A 14,046-nucleotide genomic window follows, 5' to 3' on the forward strand; every position below is an offset into this window, starting at 1 on the left:
AGGTGTGGTTGACTATAGATTTACGGATTGGGAACTTGGAGGGGAAGATGCGTGTGTAAATCTGGGTTCTTCGCCCGGCGCCATCGGAAAGGACGTAATCTTTCAGCTTGTCGGCGAGTTGGAGGCATCGTTCTTGGACGGGGAGGGATCTGGGTTCGGTTCGCGACACACGGAGATTGGACGAGGTCCCCAATGTCCAAATTGTTCTAGGCTGGCGCAGACAGCAGCAAGGCATACGCTAGGGCAGGCATCCAGGTCTCCAGCTTCTTTGGTACCCTCAATCCCCACCCCAGCCAGGCACCGCTCGAAGGAAGGGGGTAAGGGTCTTCCATGAGTGGGACAGATAGCGGGGCTTAGCCGCTATATTTGGGGTTAGTTGGAGGCTTTAGGGAACCTTTGGGGGCAGGTCTTCCGAGGGACCGAGACAGGTGCCTTCCCGCGACTTCAGCTGCGTTTCATAAAAGAGGTACCTCTACCTGTACTTACCTCTAGTGGCGGGCGCGATGCAGCTTTTTCGAGGTTTGCCGAATGTCGATGAGTTGATGAGTCGGTTGCAATGGCAGTGTTCCATGCAAGTGGCTGCTCAGCCAGGGTAGTCACGACTTGCACAATGTAGCTGTCTGCACACGCGTTTCCCCATGGACACATCGATTTATCCTCAGTACCTCGAGCAGAGCTAGTACGTGCAAGCCTCGAGCTGCTTGCTAGGTGACCTAGGTACCTTCAACGTACAATTTGATGCTGGCCTAAACCATTGAATGAATGGCTAGGTACGGGTCCGAAAGGCATCAATAAGATCCAACACGGTGGTTTTGAATTTGGAAAGACAATATTCACATTATGAAAACGCCTTGGACCCAAAGTCTCGACCTAACTGGAATTCTCACTGTCCTCACCCATATCTTCCCCAATCCGTCAACTCTGAATTGAAAGAATCTGAGGTATACGTACCCACCTGCAAAACAAGCCAGAATTCGTAGTTGGTGTCCACTTAGCTCAGCCGTCTATTGGATACAGCTTTTTCCGTCTAGCTCTTTTTGGAGTAAACTGCGCGCCACCAGTATCCGAACACCGGATACTTGAGCAAGCAACGCAGCCAAACCACCACCGGACCACCGACGATATTGCAGCAGACGTGATCGGGCCACCATGTGCCAACACGTTGGTGTACTGCACCAGGTCTGCTCTCTCCACACTCTATGACCGGTCTCGTCACCTTCAAGACTGCGTCAATCTCGAGCTGTGCTCATATAAGCATTGGTCATGGCACCCAGGAAACCTCCGCCGCCCCCAGTAGTGCGCTTGACCGCCAAAGGAATCCCAGCTAAGAAGCGTGGCCCAGCTCCAAAACCAATATCAGAACGTCCTTGGACGGCCCCAAAGCCTGTGAGAAGGGTCGAACGCTCTTATTCCCGGGAACGCAAAATCGAGGTTCTACAATTCCTGCTGAACCATCGGATTGCCGATTATCGTCCACGCAAGGCTCCTCGTCGTCGAATCGGCCAGCCGCCACACGAACAGGAACCCGTCCCCCAAACTGCAACCCGCGACGCCAACGGACAGCTAGTCTGGTATCGTGCTCCTACCTACGTTGAGGCCTCCGAGTGGTGGAAGATTCCCATCCCAACCATCCAAGGCTGGTGGGATTCCCGCGAGAAAATCCTAGAGGGCACAGGCATTGAGCTGCCCAAATCGAAGCCGGGTGATTACCCGGGTTCCGATCAGCCAAGGCCGGGAACCCGTGTTGAGTTCATAGTTAATCCGCAAGCACCTCAACCGGCATCTCGAGAAGGATCTGAACAGCCACAACTTCAACAGCAACCACAACAGCAGCCAACTGCGCCTTTGAGTGACGGAAGTGCGAGAGGATCTCAGCAACGCGCTACCATGGCTGGAGAAGGGAACCGTGGCGCAGTCGCCAGGAACACTCCTGCTCGTGCCATCTCGATTTCGTCCGCTTCTTCCACGCACACTGCAGCTCTAGGAACGAATGTGAACTCGCAGGCTGCTTCAAGACCGCCCGTTGCCCAGGCGCCGCCGGCTGGGCCACACACACAAAATACCAACGGTCCTGTCGTTGTGCAACCTGGTCAGCAACTCGAGAGACCGCCCGCCCAGTGGACGGTGAATCATCATCCCTATGTTCCTCGTCCTCCCGGGGAGCCGTCATACTCTCAACCGCCTCAGCCGTCACAGCCTCAGCCTCCATTTTTCAACCCCTATCAGCCCAAACCTGACCAAATCCCGCCGCAGTATCATCAGTTACAGCACACGTACCCTCCGCAAGTGGCTCATCATCAACCACCGCCAGGATACCCTTATCAGCCGGGACCGCCCGCTTTCAATCCTCAGCATGGCTATGGTCAGCCTCCTCCTCCTCCTCCTCCTCCTCCTCCTCACTATGGTCCTCCGCACCAAGCGCCCCATACGCCAGGTCCTCTTCAGGGCCACCCCGGCTACCCGCCATATCCCCAACCTAGCCCAGGAGGCCCAGTATACCCACCTCATCAAGGTGCACCGTATCAAGGAGGACCTCCGCCACAGCCATACCCCGGATCCTACCCGGCACCATACACATATGGTCCGCAGTTCCAGATGCCAATGATAGTTCAATTTCCTCAATTCACGCCCTATTATGCAACCCCCCAGGCGCCTCCGTACGCTCAGCCTGCTGCGCTTCCTCCCAACCTTCCACCTCAACCTTCCCCGTTTGCACCGGGCGGACCGGGGCAAGTTCCTGGTCCAGCCCCGGGGATGGTGCCAGTGCCACCATTTCCAGGGTCGAGAGAGTTCAGGCCGCCCGGACCAGCTCCCCCTCAGCCTGGCCCCGGTCCTGTAAGCGTCAGTGGCAGCACCCAATCACCTCAGGCGGCGGCTTCCGGTGTAGCCCCGAATCCCCCGGTCACTCCTCCGAGACAACAGCCTGCAGAACAGCCATCGGATGCACAAGGACCGCAATCCGAACCAGATGAAGCGTCACCAGCCGGTCAGCTATTGGCCGAGCAAGAGGCCAGAAATACGGTGCAGGACAGCCAGAGCCAGGAACAGTCGGTTGACAAGCGGCCTGCCGTGTTAGTATCATTCCCGGAGGCTGGAGCAGCATTGGAAGAGCCGGATCATGAGATGGGCCAAGTTCAGGATCAGGACCAGGAACAAGACCAGGAGATGGACCAGGACCAGGAGGAGCAGGAAAAGGAGCAGGATCAGGAGCTGGATTTGGATCAAGAGATGGCTCGGGAGATGGAGGAGCACGAGGAGGAGCAGGAACACCATTCATCTGCAGACATCTCCGCCAGCGAGGAAAGTGACAAGGAGGACGGTAACAACGTCTCAGGTGAAACTCATGGGAAGCTACGGCAGGACAAAAGTTCAGATGTGGAATCTACAAAAAGAGGTCGGTCCCAGAGCACATCCCCTGTGCCGACACATACCTCATCTGCTTCAGAAGAGTCATGATGGGTAGAGTTGCTTGGGCCAAGACGGAACGACAGCATGGTATTCATCCGTTGGATAAAGGTCACAAAATAGGTGAAGAAAGTCGGAAAAAGAAGCATATATTTCAAGGCATGACGGAGCTATTGGTGTGTTGAATTAACCTTGTAGAGGTTCAGGAAAGGAATCAAAGAGGATTTTATTTGGGGATTGTCAAGATTATGAGGTAGTTAACATCCACCAAAACAAGAATACATAAATCTGGTCATTTCCATCGACTCCTCCCTTCGTCGTCTCGAACCTTGATAGGGATACTAACAAGACTAGGTGCAGAACTGGTAGACACATAACCCCACACTCAGCGGAGGGTCTGCAAGCGTCTGATTATCCAAGATCTCAACATGGATCAAGTTGGGTTGTTTGGGGTTCGATTCCAACCCTCGGTCCCAGACACTAGCTGTTGCGTTTGTATCCTGTGACATTGGACGGCATGATTCAACTCATCGCTATCCTCGCGATACCTATGATCCACGAGTCGAGGCCTTAGAAAACTTGTGAGTGACTGCCCCTTTCATCTGATCATCGGCATAGGTAGTTCACCCACACAAACCACAGTCACTCGCGCTCGCTCCTCCTTGACAAGAAAATGATTTCCCATTTGATGCTCAGATAAACTACAAGAAGCCATCCCCAGCGCTTTCTCGCTACCCCTAATATCTCCCGGTGTCTATTATAGTCAAGCCCTCAACCTCGGGCCGCCGGAGCCAGCGCCCATCGCGCCTTCCTCAAGAAGCAAAGCAGGAAAAAGAAATCGCTAGCAAGCCGTCACGACCACCTCCCAGACAGTCAGCCATCTCTCACCTTCATATCTTAATACCAAGGCGCCGTGTCGTACCCTTTGAGGAGGCGTAAGAGAAGTAGGAACTGAACATAACAACCTTGACACCACCAGTACCCCACCGACGGGAAACAACCACAATGTGCCAAACAACCCTTTACAAAGACACGCATTGCAAACACCGCTGGATGCGCATCACCACTCCTTGTCTCCCAGGCGCGGGCTTCAACACCTGTCCCTCTTTTTCCTACAACAACACACGCAACTACCACTACAACCACCATTCTCCCGACGGCCTCTGCCACCAACCCCTTTGCCCCTACCAGCAACATTCCCATCCAAATCACACCCCCAGCCACACCGCTACCTTTACCACTCCCATTCAAGGCCAACTCCAAATCCAAGGCCACAACGCCTGTCAAGTCCATCTTCCCGGCCCTCCCTACCACCAAATCCAACATAACTGCCCCCACCACCAACACCTAGTAGCCAAGCCTGCTCCGCCCGCTTACATCGCCCGCGGCGAACCGTGTCCGGAGTGTGACTTGAGGGGGGTTTACGATCGGAATCAGGTCAGGATGGTTACCAAGATTAAGAAGGGGATTAAGCTTGGTGCAGGACCGAGTGGAGGGGACCCGGGGGTTGAGGTTCGGTGTTGTGTTATGTGAGAGGCAACTCGACAAGTGTGATTAGGGGGAAGGAAGGGAGGGGACTTGAGGCCGAGAGAGCGAGAGGCGGCTGAACGAGGGTAAGGTAGAACATATTTGGGGATCGGAATGGGAAGATGAGAGGGAGTGAAGGTAAGACAGGTGTGAGGGGAAATCTGAGAAAAGGGGGGACACGAGGGAAAAGGGGGAATACGAGACAACGAAGGATAGAAAAAGAGAATGATAGTGGACGGTGAACGATAGGTTGCGGCACCACGAAGACGAACTGATCACGACATCACGCGTTTCCCTTCCGGAAGTTGAGATGGAGAATTTGATGGGGGAGAATCAAGACAGAGCAGTTTGGAGATAAGGGTAACAAATACTATGCAATGCCGTTTTAACTAGACCCCAACTCCAGAATAAGAAACGTTGCCCTATTTTGTCATATGAGAGAGAACCGGTATCAACACCGTTTACCCCTTTCTCCCCTACGCAGACACCCTATGTATGTTGTGTTATGTGCTGAACAGATTTGTTCTCTTCCAGATCCCTTCTACTCGTTCCACCTACACTACCCTTCCTCCACCTGTCGGTCATTCCCATGTATCATGCTGGCTTTTGTTTCCTTCGCCAACCCTAACCATCCGACGCTCAAGAAACCTGCACGAAAGCACGCTTTTTGACCGCCTTGTTCTCCTCGTTCTCCTCTTCCCACTTCTCATCAACATAATCCTTCACGCTCTTATGCTGCAACTGCATGCCCACGACCTTGAGCGCCGCAACATTGTATCCCATCTCATCCTTCTGGCGCTTGAGTGCACCACGCAAGTTGGTGCGAATGCCATCCAACATGGCGCGCATCGTCTTGCTCGCCACGATCTGCTTGTGGTGGGTCTTGAGCATGAAGAACAGAATCCTACAAGTAAGCGGGATGTTCATGGAGCGCATGGCAAAGATGTTGAGGAAGGTGAAGAGCATGGGGACGGTGGCGAATGGCAAAACGAGCAGAGCATCGTGCAGCGCCGACGCCTTGATCTTCTGCAGCACGTTCATGACATGCTGCTCGGCGCTGATGTTGCCGAGCGCCATGAAAAGCACGTTGCGCTGCGGCGGCGCCACGTTGGGATTCTGCTGCTTGGCCTCCTCCCACTCCTTGATAGCGTTGAGGTCGGCCATGCCGAGTTCGAGCGCCTCGGCGATGCGCTCACCCGCCATGAGCGTCTCAACCGTTTGCTTGGACGCAGCGCCGACTTCGCGGTTCTCGTCCTCGGCGTCGGGGTCTTGCTCGAGCGAGGTGGTGAGCGTACTCTCGTACAGCTCCTCAATCTCCTTCTCGCGCTCTTCTTCGAGGAAAATCTGCTCGTCCGTCTCCTCCCATACGCGGATACTCTTGTCATGACTGGCGCTGATGAGGAACTGGCCGCTGTGAGCAACGGCAATGGCCCAGATCTCGCCGTGGTGGCCGTCGATCCTCTGGATCTGCTCGAACTTGTCGGCATCCCAGTACTTGATGGTGCGGTCCTTGCTGGCACTGAAGAAATGGTGGCCGTTGCCGTCCGAGTTGTGAGGAACAAAAGCAACTTGGAGGATGGAGTCCTGGTGACCGAAGAGAGCCTTGTGGCAGTCACCGAAATCGAGACCCCATATTCTGATGTTCTTGTCGGCGGAACTTGTGACGATAAGCTTGTTGTCGTAGGAGATGTCCATGCTGAGAACGGGCAGCTTGTGACCGTAGAGGTTGAGGTAGAGCTTTAGAGAGTCGACGAAGAAGACCTTGACAGTGCTGTCGAGAAGAGCAACAGCAAGCAGCTTCGCGTCAGGGGAGAACCTGAGACTCAAGATATCGTCTGATACTTTGAGAATCTTGGACTGGACAAGCTTAAGCTTGGGGGTTGTCCTTGACGTGCCAAGAACCTGTTCCTGAACGATCTTGAAGTCCCAGAACTTGGCTGTCTTGTCAGCACCGCCAGAAACAACGGACTTGCCGTCTGGGTGAACCTGTAGTGACCAGATGGCATGGCCCTCGTGGGCGTTAACGCTCTCTAACAGAGATGCCGAAGCAACATCGTAAAGCTGAAGCTCGCCCTCCTTGGTTCCGACCACGACCACCTTGTCGCCAGGCAAAAAGGAACAGCAGAGAGCGTAGCCACACTCGAATGTCCGGATGCATGTGTTGGTCTTGATGTTCCAGATCTTGAGGGAGCCGTTTGCTGCCGAAGCCAACATCTTGTCGTCTGAGCTGATGGAGAGGGCACGAATGTCTGTTCGGTGTCCGGGAAGCTCCACCGCAAGCGCCTTGTTGTAGTCTGGCGCATCACCCTTGGACTTGAGCTTATCCTTTCCAACAATGGTATATGTCTCGAGCAGGTTGTTTGTGCCTCCAACAAGCAGCTGGAGATCCTTGGTTCCTTGACTGAGGGCCCAGGCGACCGACCGAACCTTGCCTGTTGTCCGCACGATAACATGCTGCACAAAGACGTCGGAGATGTCTGCTTTTGAAATATCATCGCTCTTGTCATCTTCCTCTTCCGCCTCTGCTTCCTTCTTGCCCTTCTTCGCAGCCAGCTCTCTTCTTCTTCTCCGCTTCCTTGCCAAGCTCTTCTTGATTTCGGCTTCGTTTCGTATCCTCCAAATCTCGACAGACTTCTCGACGCCATGTACTGCAAAATAGTCGCGACGGGGGTGGAAGATGACCTCGACGGCCCTTTCTTTGCTCGAACGGTGTAGTGTGCCGCGATCATGGAGGAAGTTGATTGCTTGCGAGAGATCGACCTTGCGTGCTGACGAAGCGAGTCCTGCTACATCCAAAGCCCATACTCTCATCTCGCCGTCGTTGCCAGCTGTGACGCATCCACTAAGGTCGGGAGAAACACCGAGCGCCCAGCACTCGCCGCTGTTCTGTGCCACATGGGTCTCGATACAATGCCGTGATGAAAGATCCCAGAGCTTGATGAGCGCATCCTTGCCGGTCGTCAAGAGGAAACCTTCTGTCGCTTCGTTGTCCAGCACCATAGCCTGCTCTTCGTCGTCGCCGCCCTCGGGTATTTGCGGCTCGGGCTCGATGAATCGCAGTCCTGTAATCTGATCCTTGTGTCCTCGTAGCTTGTACTGGCCGACTTCGGCGACCAAATCCCAGACGATTACATCGGTATCCTTTGCGCCACTGGCCAGGCGCACTCCCGACTTGTCGAAGGCCAGTATCGTGATTGCCGACTTGTGTCCATTGAAGCTGACAATGGTGGTGGAGATCTTGCTATCCCACAGCCTGATGCTGCCGTCTTCGTAGCCGACAGCGAATACGTCGGGATCGGTCTTGCTCTGGGCGATGGCGGTGACCTGGGCTTTGCAGTTCTCGTCCTTCCAGCGGTTGAGGAGCTCGCCCTTCTTGATATCCCAAGTTAGAACCTCATTGTTGGCGGCGACGATGGCCTGGCCCGCACCGGTGCCAGACTTGTCTTTGGAGGAGGTCCAGACGAGATTCGAGGAGCTGGTTGCGACGACACCGAAGGACTTGGAGGGCTCGAACTTGCTGTTGTTCCCAGGTGTATTAGAGATGCCATCAGGCGAGAGGAAAGTAGGACAGAATCGCAAGGCTTACAGGTATGATTTGACCATATTTGCGATAATTGGACAGCCACTAGTACAAGATGCCAATCCAAAATAACATGCGCAAGGTCTCTCGGGATTCAATGTCCACTAGCACGATCGTGTCGCCGCTGCGCAGTGGGTTGCCGTCCCTGAACTTTTTTTTGGCGTTGCCAGTCCGGCAAGTGATAAGATAAGAACTTTTGCCGTCCGTTTCCACCAGCCACTGCCTGCCCAGTCGGCCACTGTCCGCTGTGGCTGGCCCGGCCCCTGTCTGAAAGTGGCCCGGTCCCGCCGCCGCATCGTGTCACGGCCTGGGCGGGTTCTGCGGGGCAGTTTCCAGGCTTGGCGGCGTGTCTTCCGGTGCCAGAGTGGAGCCAAAGTGCTGAAGCCTGGAGCCAGCAACGTCAGCCAGCCTGAAGCGAGGACCTGACCTTGTTGGCCCATTCCACCTGCAGCTGCTGAGGTGCCGCTGAGGTGCTGCTTGCTCTGTAACACTGCCCGCCCATGCTGAGGTAGGTGACCGCTCTACCTCTAATAGCTACCTACCTATCACGGCCCCACCCCCGACATTTGAACCTACACACTACCTACGCAACTGACCCGACCCGGCTTCAACAACTCGACGGCGCCGGATATATACGAGGAATCACAGTCAACATGCTGCTGCTCGACTACCAGAACGTCCTGATCCAGGCGGTGCTCACCGAGCGTTTCGCTCCTGGGTATGTTTACCACGTCTCCAGCCCGAACGCGCAGTGCGCCTGTCCGCCCCTGAACTTGCACTGACGCTGCCGCCGCCGTCACCGCGCATTCCAGAGCTTCCCCCGTCAACATCGACCAGACTGTCTCCGACTTTGACGGCGTCGTCTTCCACATCTCCACCCCCGAATCCAAGACCAAGATCCTCGTCTCTCTCCAAATTCGATGCTTCCAGGATCTCGTTCGCTACGGCGCTGAGCAGGTCCTCAACCGCGAATATGGCGATCTCGTTGTCCCTCCCGAGGCCGGCTATGACTTTTCCATCCAGGTCGACCTCGAGAACCTCCCCGCCGAACAGGAGGCCCGCGATGCCCTTGTCATGAAGATTGCCTTGTTAAAGCGCAATGCCATGGCCGCGCCCTTCGAGCAGGCCTACCAGGAACACTACGCCCTAAAGGAGGAAGCGTCCAAGTTTACATCCGAGGAGGCGCCACAGGGTGTCCGTGAGGGTGGAGAGGTCAAGGCTATTCACTACCGAGAAGAGGAGGCTATCTACGTCAAGGCCAGCCACGACCGTGTGACCGTCATATTCAGTACCATTTTTAGGGAAGAAACGGACAGAGTATTCGGCAAGGTCTTCATCCAGGAATTCGTCGATGCCCGGCGCAGAGCCATCCAGAACGCCCCCCAGGTCCTGTTCCGCAACGATCCTCCTCTCGAGCTTCAGAATGTTCCGGGGGTGAAGAATACTGGTACAGGCGAGATTGGTTATGTCACTTTTGGTATGCCACATCGTGAAACAAGCTGTATCTGGGCTTAACTAACAGTAGCAGTCCTGTTCCCTCGCCATCTCACTCCTCAGCGGATGCCCGATGTTATCTCCCATATCCAGACCTTCCGCGACTACTTCCACTATCACATCAAGGCCTCCAAGGTAGGTACATTGGGAAACATGCTACGCAGAGATCTCCATCTGACATTCCATCCCAGGCGTATATCCACTCGCGTATGCGCAAACGCACCGCCGATTTCCTCCAGGTTCTCCGGAGAGCCAGGCCCGATACGGAAGAAAAGGAGAAGAAGACAGCAAGCGGAAGGACATTCAAGGCTGGCGCTTAAGGAATTCGTGCAGCGGTTTGTGTATCACGTTACTATGCCTTTACTTGAAACCCGTCATGTTAGTCTATCGGCAAAGGCGGCCGAAGATGACCACTTACAGTTACAAAAGACAGACAATATTAATCACTACCCTAATCATTCCACTCGATTTACATAGTGAACGTTGATCTTGCGGCTTTGCGATATACCCGGCTCACCAGAGTTCATTCCAGTCCAAGGTACGTGAAGATTGCTTTTGGCTAACTAGTTTCAGCTAAAAATTTCCTCTAACCGCCACCGCCCTCAATGCGACCATGGCTTCGACTTATACTTCGGGTTCTCCTCCGGCTTGTCGTCCCACGGAAACTCGATTTCCTCCGGATTCAAATACCAACTCGGATCGCCCTCCGTCTGCGTCAAACTCCATCCATTCCCCAACCACCTCAGCCCATTCCCACTTTTGTCAGCACCCTCATACATCCAGTCCTCCCACCTCGGGCTCCTCAGCGTCTCAACAGCATGCTGCGTCGACCCGGGCCACAGCGCCACGATCCTGTTTCCCGTCCCGCCCTCCGACCGATACCAACTCTTGCACTTATCCAGGTACACCGTATCCTTAAAGTAGGCATCCACAAAGGCCACAAAGTCCCGCACTCGTTCCGGCTTGGGCTCCATGGACGCGTAATCCTCCTTTTGTAATTTGCGGATTACCGAGACGACGTAGTCTACCTGCGCCTCCAGGATCCGGTTCAGGCTGCCGAACCCGATGGTCGTATTTGGGCCGAACAGCATCAGATAGTTGGGGAACCCGTCGACGGCTAGACCGAGGTAGCTATCGGGGTGTTGGGACCAGCGGGAGGCGAGGGTAAGTCCGCGCCGGCCGATGATGGGGAAGGGTGGGGAGGTGCAGGCTTGGAACCCGGTGGCGAAGACGATCACGTCGGCGTCGATTATGTGTTGCTTTTCTTCCGCAGTGGCAAGCGCGATGCCGGAGGAGGTAATGTGTGAGATGGGGTCGTGAATTGTTGTCACGTTGGGTTGTTGGAGGGCTTCAAGGTAGCCCCTTCCTGGAGTGAGGCGCCGGCAGCCAGGGGCGAAGGCTGGGATGATCTTGGCTAGCAGGTCGGGACGAGCCGACAGCTTGGATTCCATGTCCGCTTTGAAGAAAGCTTGTCCCTCGATGGTCATCGGGTGGCCTGCCATGGTGGAGTTGTGGAGGGAGGTGCCAAAGTCTTCAAAAGCTTTGCGGAATTTGAGGAGGGCGCGAGGGTCGGAGCGGAAGAGGGCTTTTTGTTCTTCGGTGACTGAGTATAGGTTGTTAGGCTCTTTTGTTCACTGAGAGGTCCGTGATCGGAACAAGATGAAGACTTACACTCTGTTACTTTGGGATCCATTCCTAGGTCTTTCATGGTGTTATCGCCAAAAGCTGACGATATCCAGGTCGGTGATCGTATGAAACACGAGAGCGTCGTTCCTTCGAGTTTCTGGAGCTTGGGAACGATCTGGATGGCACTGGAACCGTTACCCACAACAGCGATCTTCTTGTTGCGGAGGTCATAACTGTAGGTCAGTTAGCACGGCACCCTTTCAGGACTGCCTCCGAAAGACCGATCAGACAACCACTTACCTCTTATCCCACGCCCCCGAATGCATCTTCTTCCCCTTAAACTGGTCAATTCCCAGAATATCCGGCCATCGCGGCTCGCTAAGCTGACCTCGGGCCGTAATCAGCACATTTGCCGAATCGGAAAACACCTCTCCGGTAACCAGATTCATGACTTTGAGTTGCCTTTCCGTTCACGTTCTGTTAGCCTGTCTGTTTTGTTTGGCGTGTGTGAGACTGATCTGAACTTGTAACGAACCATTTCTTCTGCCCATCGTCCCAGACACATTCCTCCACTTTATGTGATAACTTGATGAACCTCGTCGCTCCGAATTTCTCGGCCACGTCCTGCAGATATTTCTGGATCTCGTGGCCTGGCGCATAGAGGTTGGACCAGTTCGGGTTGGGCGCATAGGAGAATTGGTATGAATGAGAGGGGATGTCGCAGGCGACGCCTTTTGTTCATTTTGGCTGTCGGTTAGTTGATCATTCATTTTGTTTCCTACTGCTGTTTGGGGACCACGACCAGGTCGTACATACCTGGATATGTGTTCACCCACCTTTTTGTTTCTTGCAGTGTCAGTGTCTTTGCTTGGTAATTGACTAGCGGTCCAGATGAGTTCATGAGGAAAAGCGTGGACTTACCATGTCCCTCCGACGCCTTCGTATTTCTCATAGACCACTAGCTCGACATTTCGTAGCTTCTCTGGTATTCTTCACAGCACATCCATGTTTGTCAGTATCGATCCGGTGGTACGACTACTTCATCAGCCTAAAGCGGGAGGTAGGGAAGCAACTCACCTAATCGCTGCCCCGATACCACTATACCCAGCGCCAATGACAACTACCCTCAACGGTCTAAGATTTTCCACTACCGCATCTTTAAGTGTAAACTTTGTCTTGAGGTCACCTCCGTCCATGTGCCCGTTCGTAGTTGTAGTCATCTCTACTGATATCTCTGGTGTATACTTGTTGCGACGTATTTGTTTTGTCAAAGGGTGTAGGTGTTAGATCGTCGACCTCATAGTCGAAGACAGACCAGCAGCCAAGATATTTGCCTCCATCCCTCTCTCTTTCTCTGTATATATACATTTCATCAAACAAAACATGAGCCGAAACTTACCACTTCCTACCCCTCACAATCAAATACCCCTTGTCGGATTCAGGACGGTTCGGTACCGGCTTTGCTCAACCGAACCGCACGGCGGCCGCAGGCCTTCAATCTGCGTACTGGACTAGTGCTTTATGCAAGGGTCTGAGTCTGGGTTTCATTACATCCGCGCCACCTGAGTGGTTGTGGTTGTAAATCCGAGAACGTGGTATATATGAAACTGTTTTAGTCGCCTAGACCCCAGTGCTCCTTAGTCCTTTACTAAACAATGACTGATGTAGTTTCTGACTATCCACAAAAGTGCGGGAGAGGAGGTGGGAGTTAGGTATAGAAAGATCATGAGACTAGTAGTATTGTGGAATGTGGGATATCTGCAGGTGCTGATCTATATACGTGTACAGCATTAAGGGGTCGTAAGAGGAGTAGCTGTATGGATTTTGGAAAGCGTAAGCGGCGAGGTTACTTCTGGACAGAAATTTGTATGCCCAAGAAGAAGGGAATCCCATCGCTACACTCTCGTTAGGCAGCAGCGAATTCATACGAATATTTAGCGGAGAGCATAGGGGGTTAAGGTTGCGAATGCGGGGTGGTCTATGATACTCCGGGCCCGGGTGAAGAAGGAATGGCAGTGATGGTGTGGCTATTAAGCTCTCGGCAGACTAACTCTCAGCAGCCATTGGATGATCAGGATAACATTTCGCGGTACCTGCTTGGAGCTTGCCGCAGCACATCGGGGTCGACATTCACCACAGGCCAATCATTGTTATCATGTACCAAGTGCGGTCATGCTCTCCTATTATCTATAATAATATTGCCTAGTCTGGGCTGTTTCTCAAAGTGACATCTTCTTTTCTCTCTTTTCTTTCCGTTTGCTTTTCTCTTCCCTCCTTTTTTTACTTTTATTATCCTCCTTTACCCACTGCCAACCCGGAAAGTGTAACGGGTTGCGCTACAGAAAACAGAAACATCAAAGGGTATCAATAAGCCAGCAAGGCTTAGGAAAAACCAAGGACCAAAACAAACGAGC

General features: G+C 53.7%; 5 protein-coding genes across 5 annotated transcripts; 3 read left to right on the plus strand and 2 right to left on the minus strand.

The window, feature by feature from the left end:
- The first annotated feature begins 1,005 nt into the window (after positions 1–1,005).
- On the plus strand, positions 1,006–3,710 carry B0T23DRAFT_375015 (uncharacterized protein). Its single transcript, XM_062836881.1, has one exon. The coding sequence runs from the start codon at positions 1,264–1,266 to the stop codon at positions 3,454–3,456; it is 2,193 nt and encodes a 730-aa protein (XP_062695986.1). The 5' UTR covers positions 1,006–1,263; the 3' UTR covers positions 3,457–3,710.
- Positions 3,711–4,254: 544 nt separating this feature from the next.
- Positions 4,255–4,938, plus strand: B0T23DRAFT_411040 (uncharacterized protein; the record flags this gene model as incomplete). Its single annotated transcript, XM_062839424.1, has 1 exon — positions 4,255–4,938. Exon 1 carries the CDS (start codon positions 4,411–4,413, stop codon positions 4,936–4,938), a length of 528 nt encoding a protein of 175 aa, XP_062695987.1. The 5' UTR covers positions 4,255–4,410.
- Positions 4,939–5,256: 318 nt separating this feature from the next.
- B0T23DRAFT_353999 (uncharacterized protein) lies at positions 5,257–8,652 on the minus strand. The gene is made up of 2 exons (XM_062836118.1): positions 8,519–8,652; positions 5,257–8,449 (listed from the first exon to the last, which is right to left on the minus strand). The coding sequence occupies exons 1-2, from the start codon at positions 8,533–8,535 to the stop codon at positions 5,572–5,574; spliced, it is 2,895 nt and encodes a 964-aa protein (XP_062695988.1). The 5' UTR covers positions 8,536–8,652; the 3' UTR covers positions 5,257–5,571.
- Positions 8,653–9,059: 407 nt separating this feature from the next.
- On the plus strand, positions 9,060–10,483 carry B0T23DRAFT_92116 (ARP2/3 complex 34 kDa subunit). The gene is made up of 4 exons (XM_062841987.1): positions 9,060–9,230; positions 9,325–9,989; positions 10,041–10,141; positions 10,198–10,483. The coding sequence occupies exons 1-4, from the start codon at positions 9,166–9,168 to the stop codon at positions 10,324–10,326; spliced, it is 960 nt and encodes a 319-aa protein (XP_062695989.1). The 5' UTR covers positions 9,060–9,165; the 3' UTR covers positions 10,327–10,483.
- On the minus strand, positions 10,318–12,852 carry B0T23DRAFT_438672 (uncharacterized protein; the record flags this gene model as incomplete). The annotated part of the gene is made up of 7 exons (XM_062840667.1): positions 10,318–11,609; positions 11,678–11,865; positions 11,933–12,094; positions 12,168–12,363; positions 12,449–12,468; positions 12,554–12,622; positions 12,710–12,852. The coding sequence occupies 7 exons, from the start codon at positions 12,850–12,852 to the stop codon at positions 10,609–10,611; spliced, it is 1,779 nt and encodes a 592-aa protein (XP_062695990.1). The 3' UTR covers positions 10,318–10,608.
- Between the last annotated feature and the right edge of the window lie 1,194 nt (positions 12,853–14,046).

This window comes from Neurospora hispaniola, assembly GCF_033458365.1.
Source record: "Neurospora hispaniola strain FGSC 10403 chromosome Unknown B0T23scaffold_2, whole genome shotgun sequence".
NCBI lineage: Eukaryota > Fungi > Ascomycota > Sordariomycetes > Sordariales > Sordariaceae > Neurospora > Neurospora hispaniola.

Coding starts and splice junctions, on each gene's coding strand:
- B0T23DRAFT_375015 (XM_062836881.1), top strand. CDS start 1,264: ATGGCACCCAGGAAACCTCCGCCGCCCCCAGTAGTGCGCTTGACCGCC.
- B0T23DRAFT_92116 (XM_062841987.1), top strand. CDS start 9,166: ATGCTGCTGCTCGACTACCAGAACGTCCTGATCCAGGCGGTGCTCACC. Junction 9,990..10,040: donor GATTGGTTATGTCACTTTTG/GTATGCCACATC, acceptor TAACAGTAGCAG/TCCTGTTCCCTCGCCATCTC. Junction 10,142..10,197: donor ATCACATCAAGGCCTCCAAG/GTAGGTACATTG, acceptor ATTCCATCCCAG/GCGTATATCCACTCGCGTAT.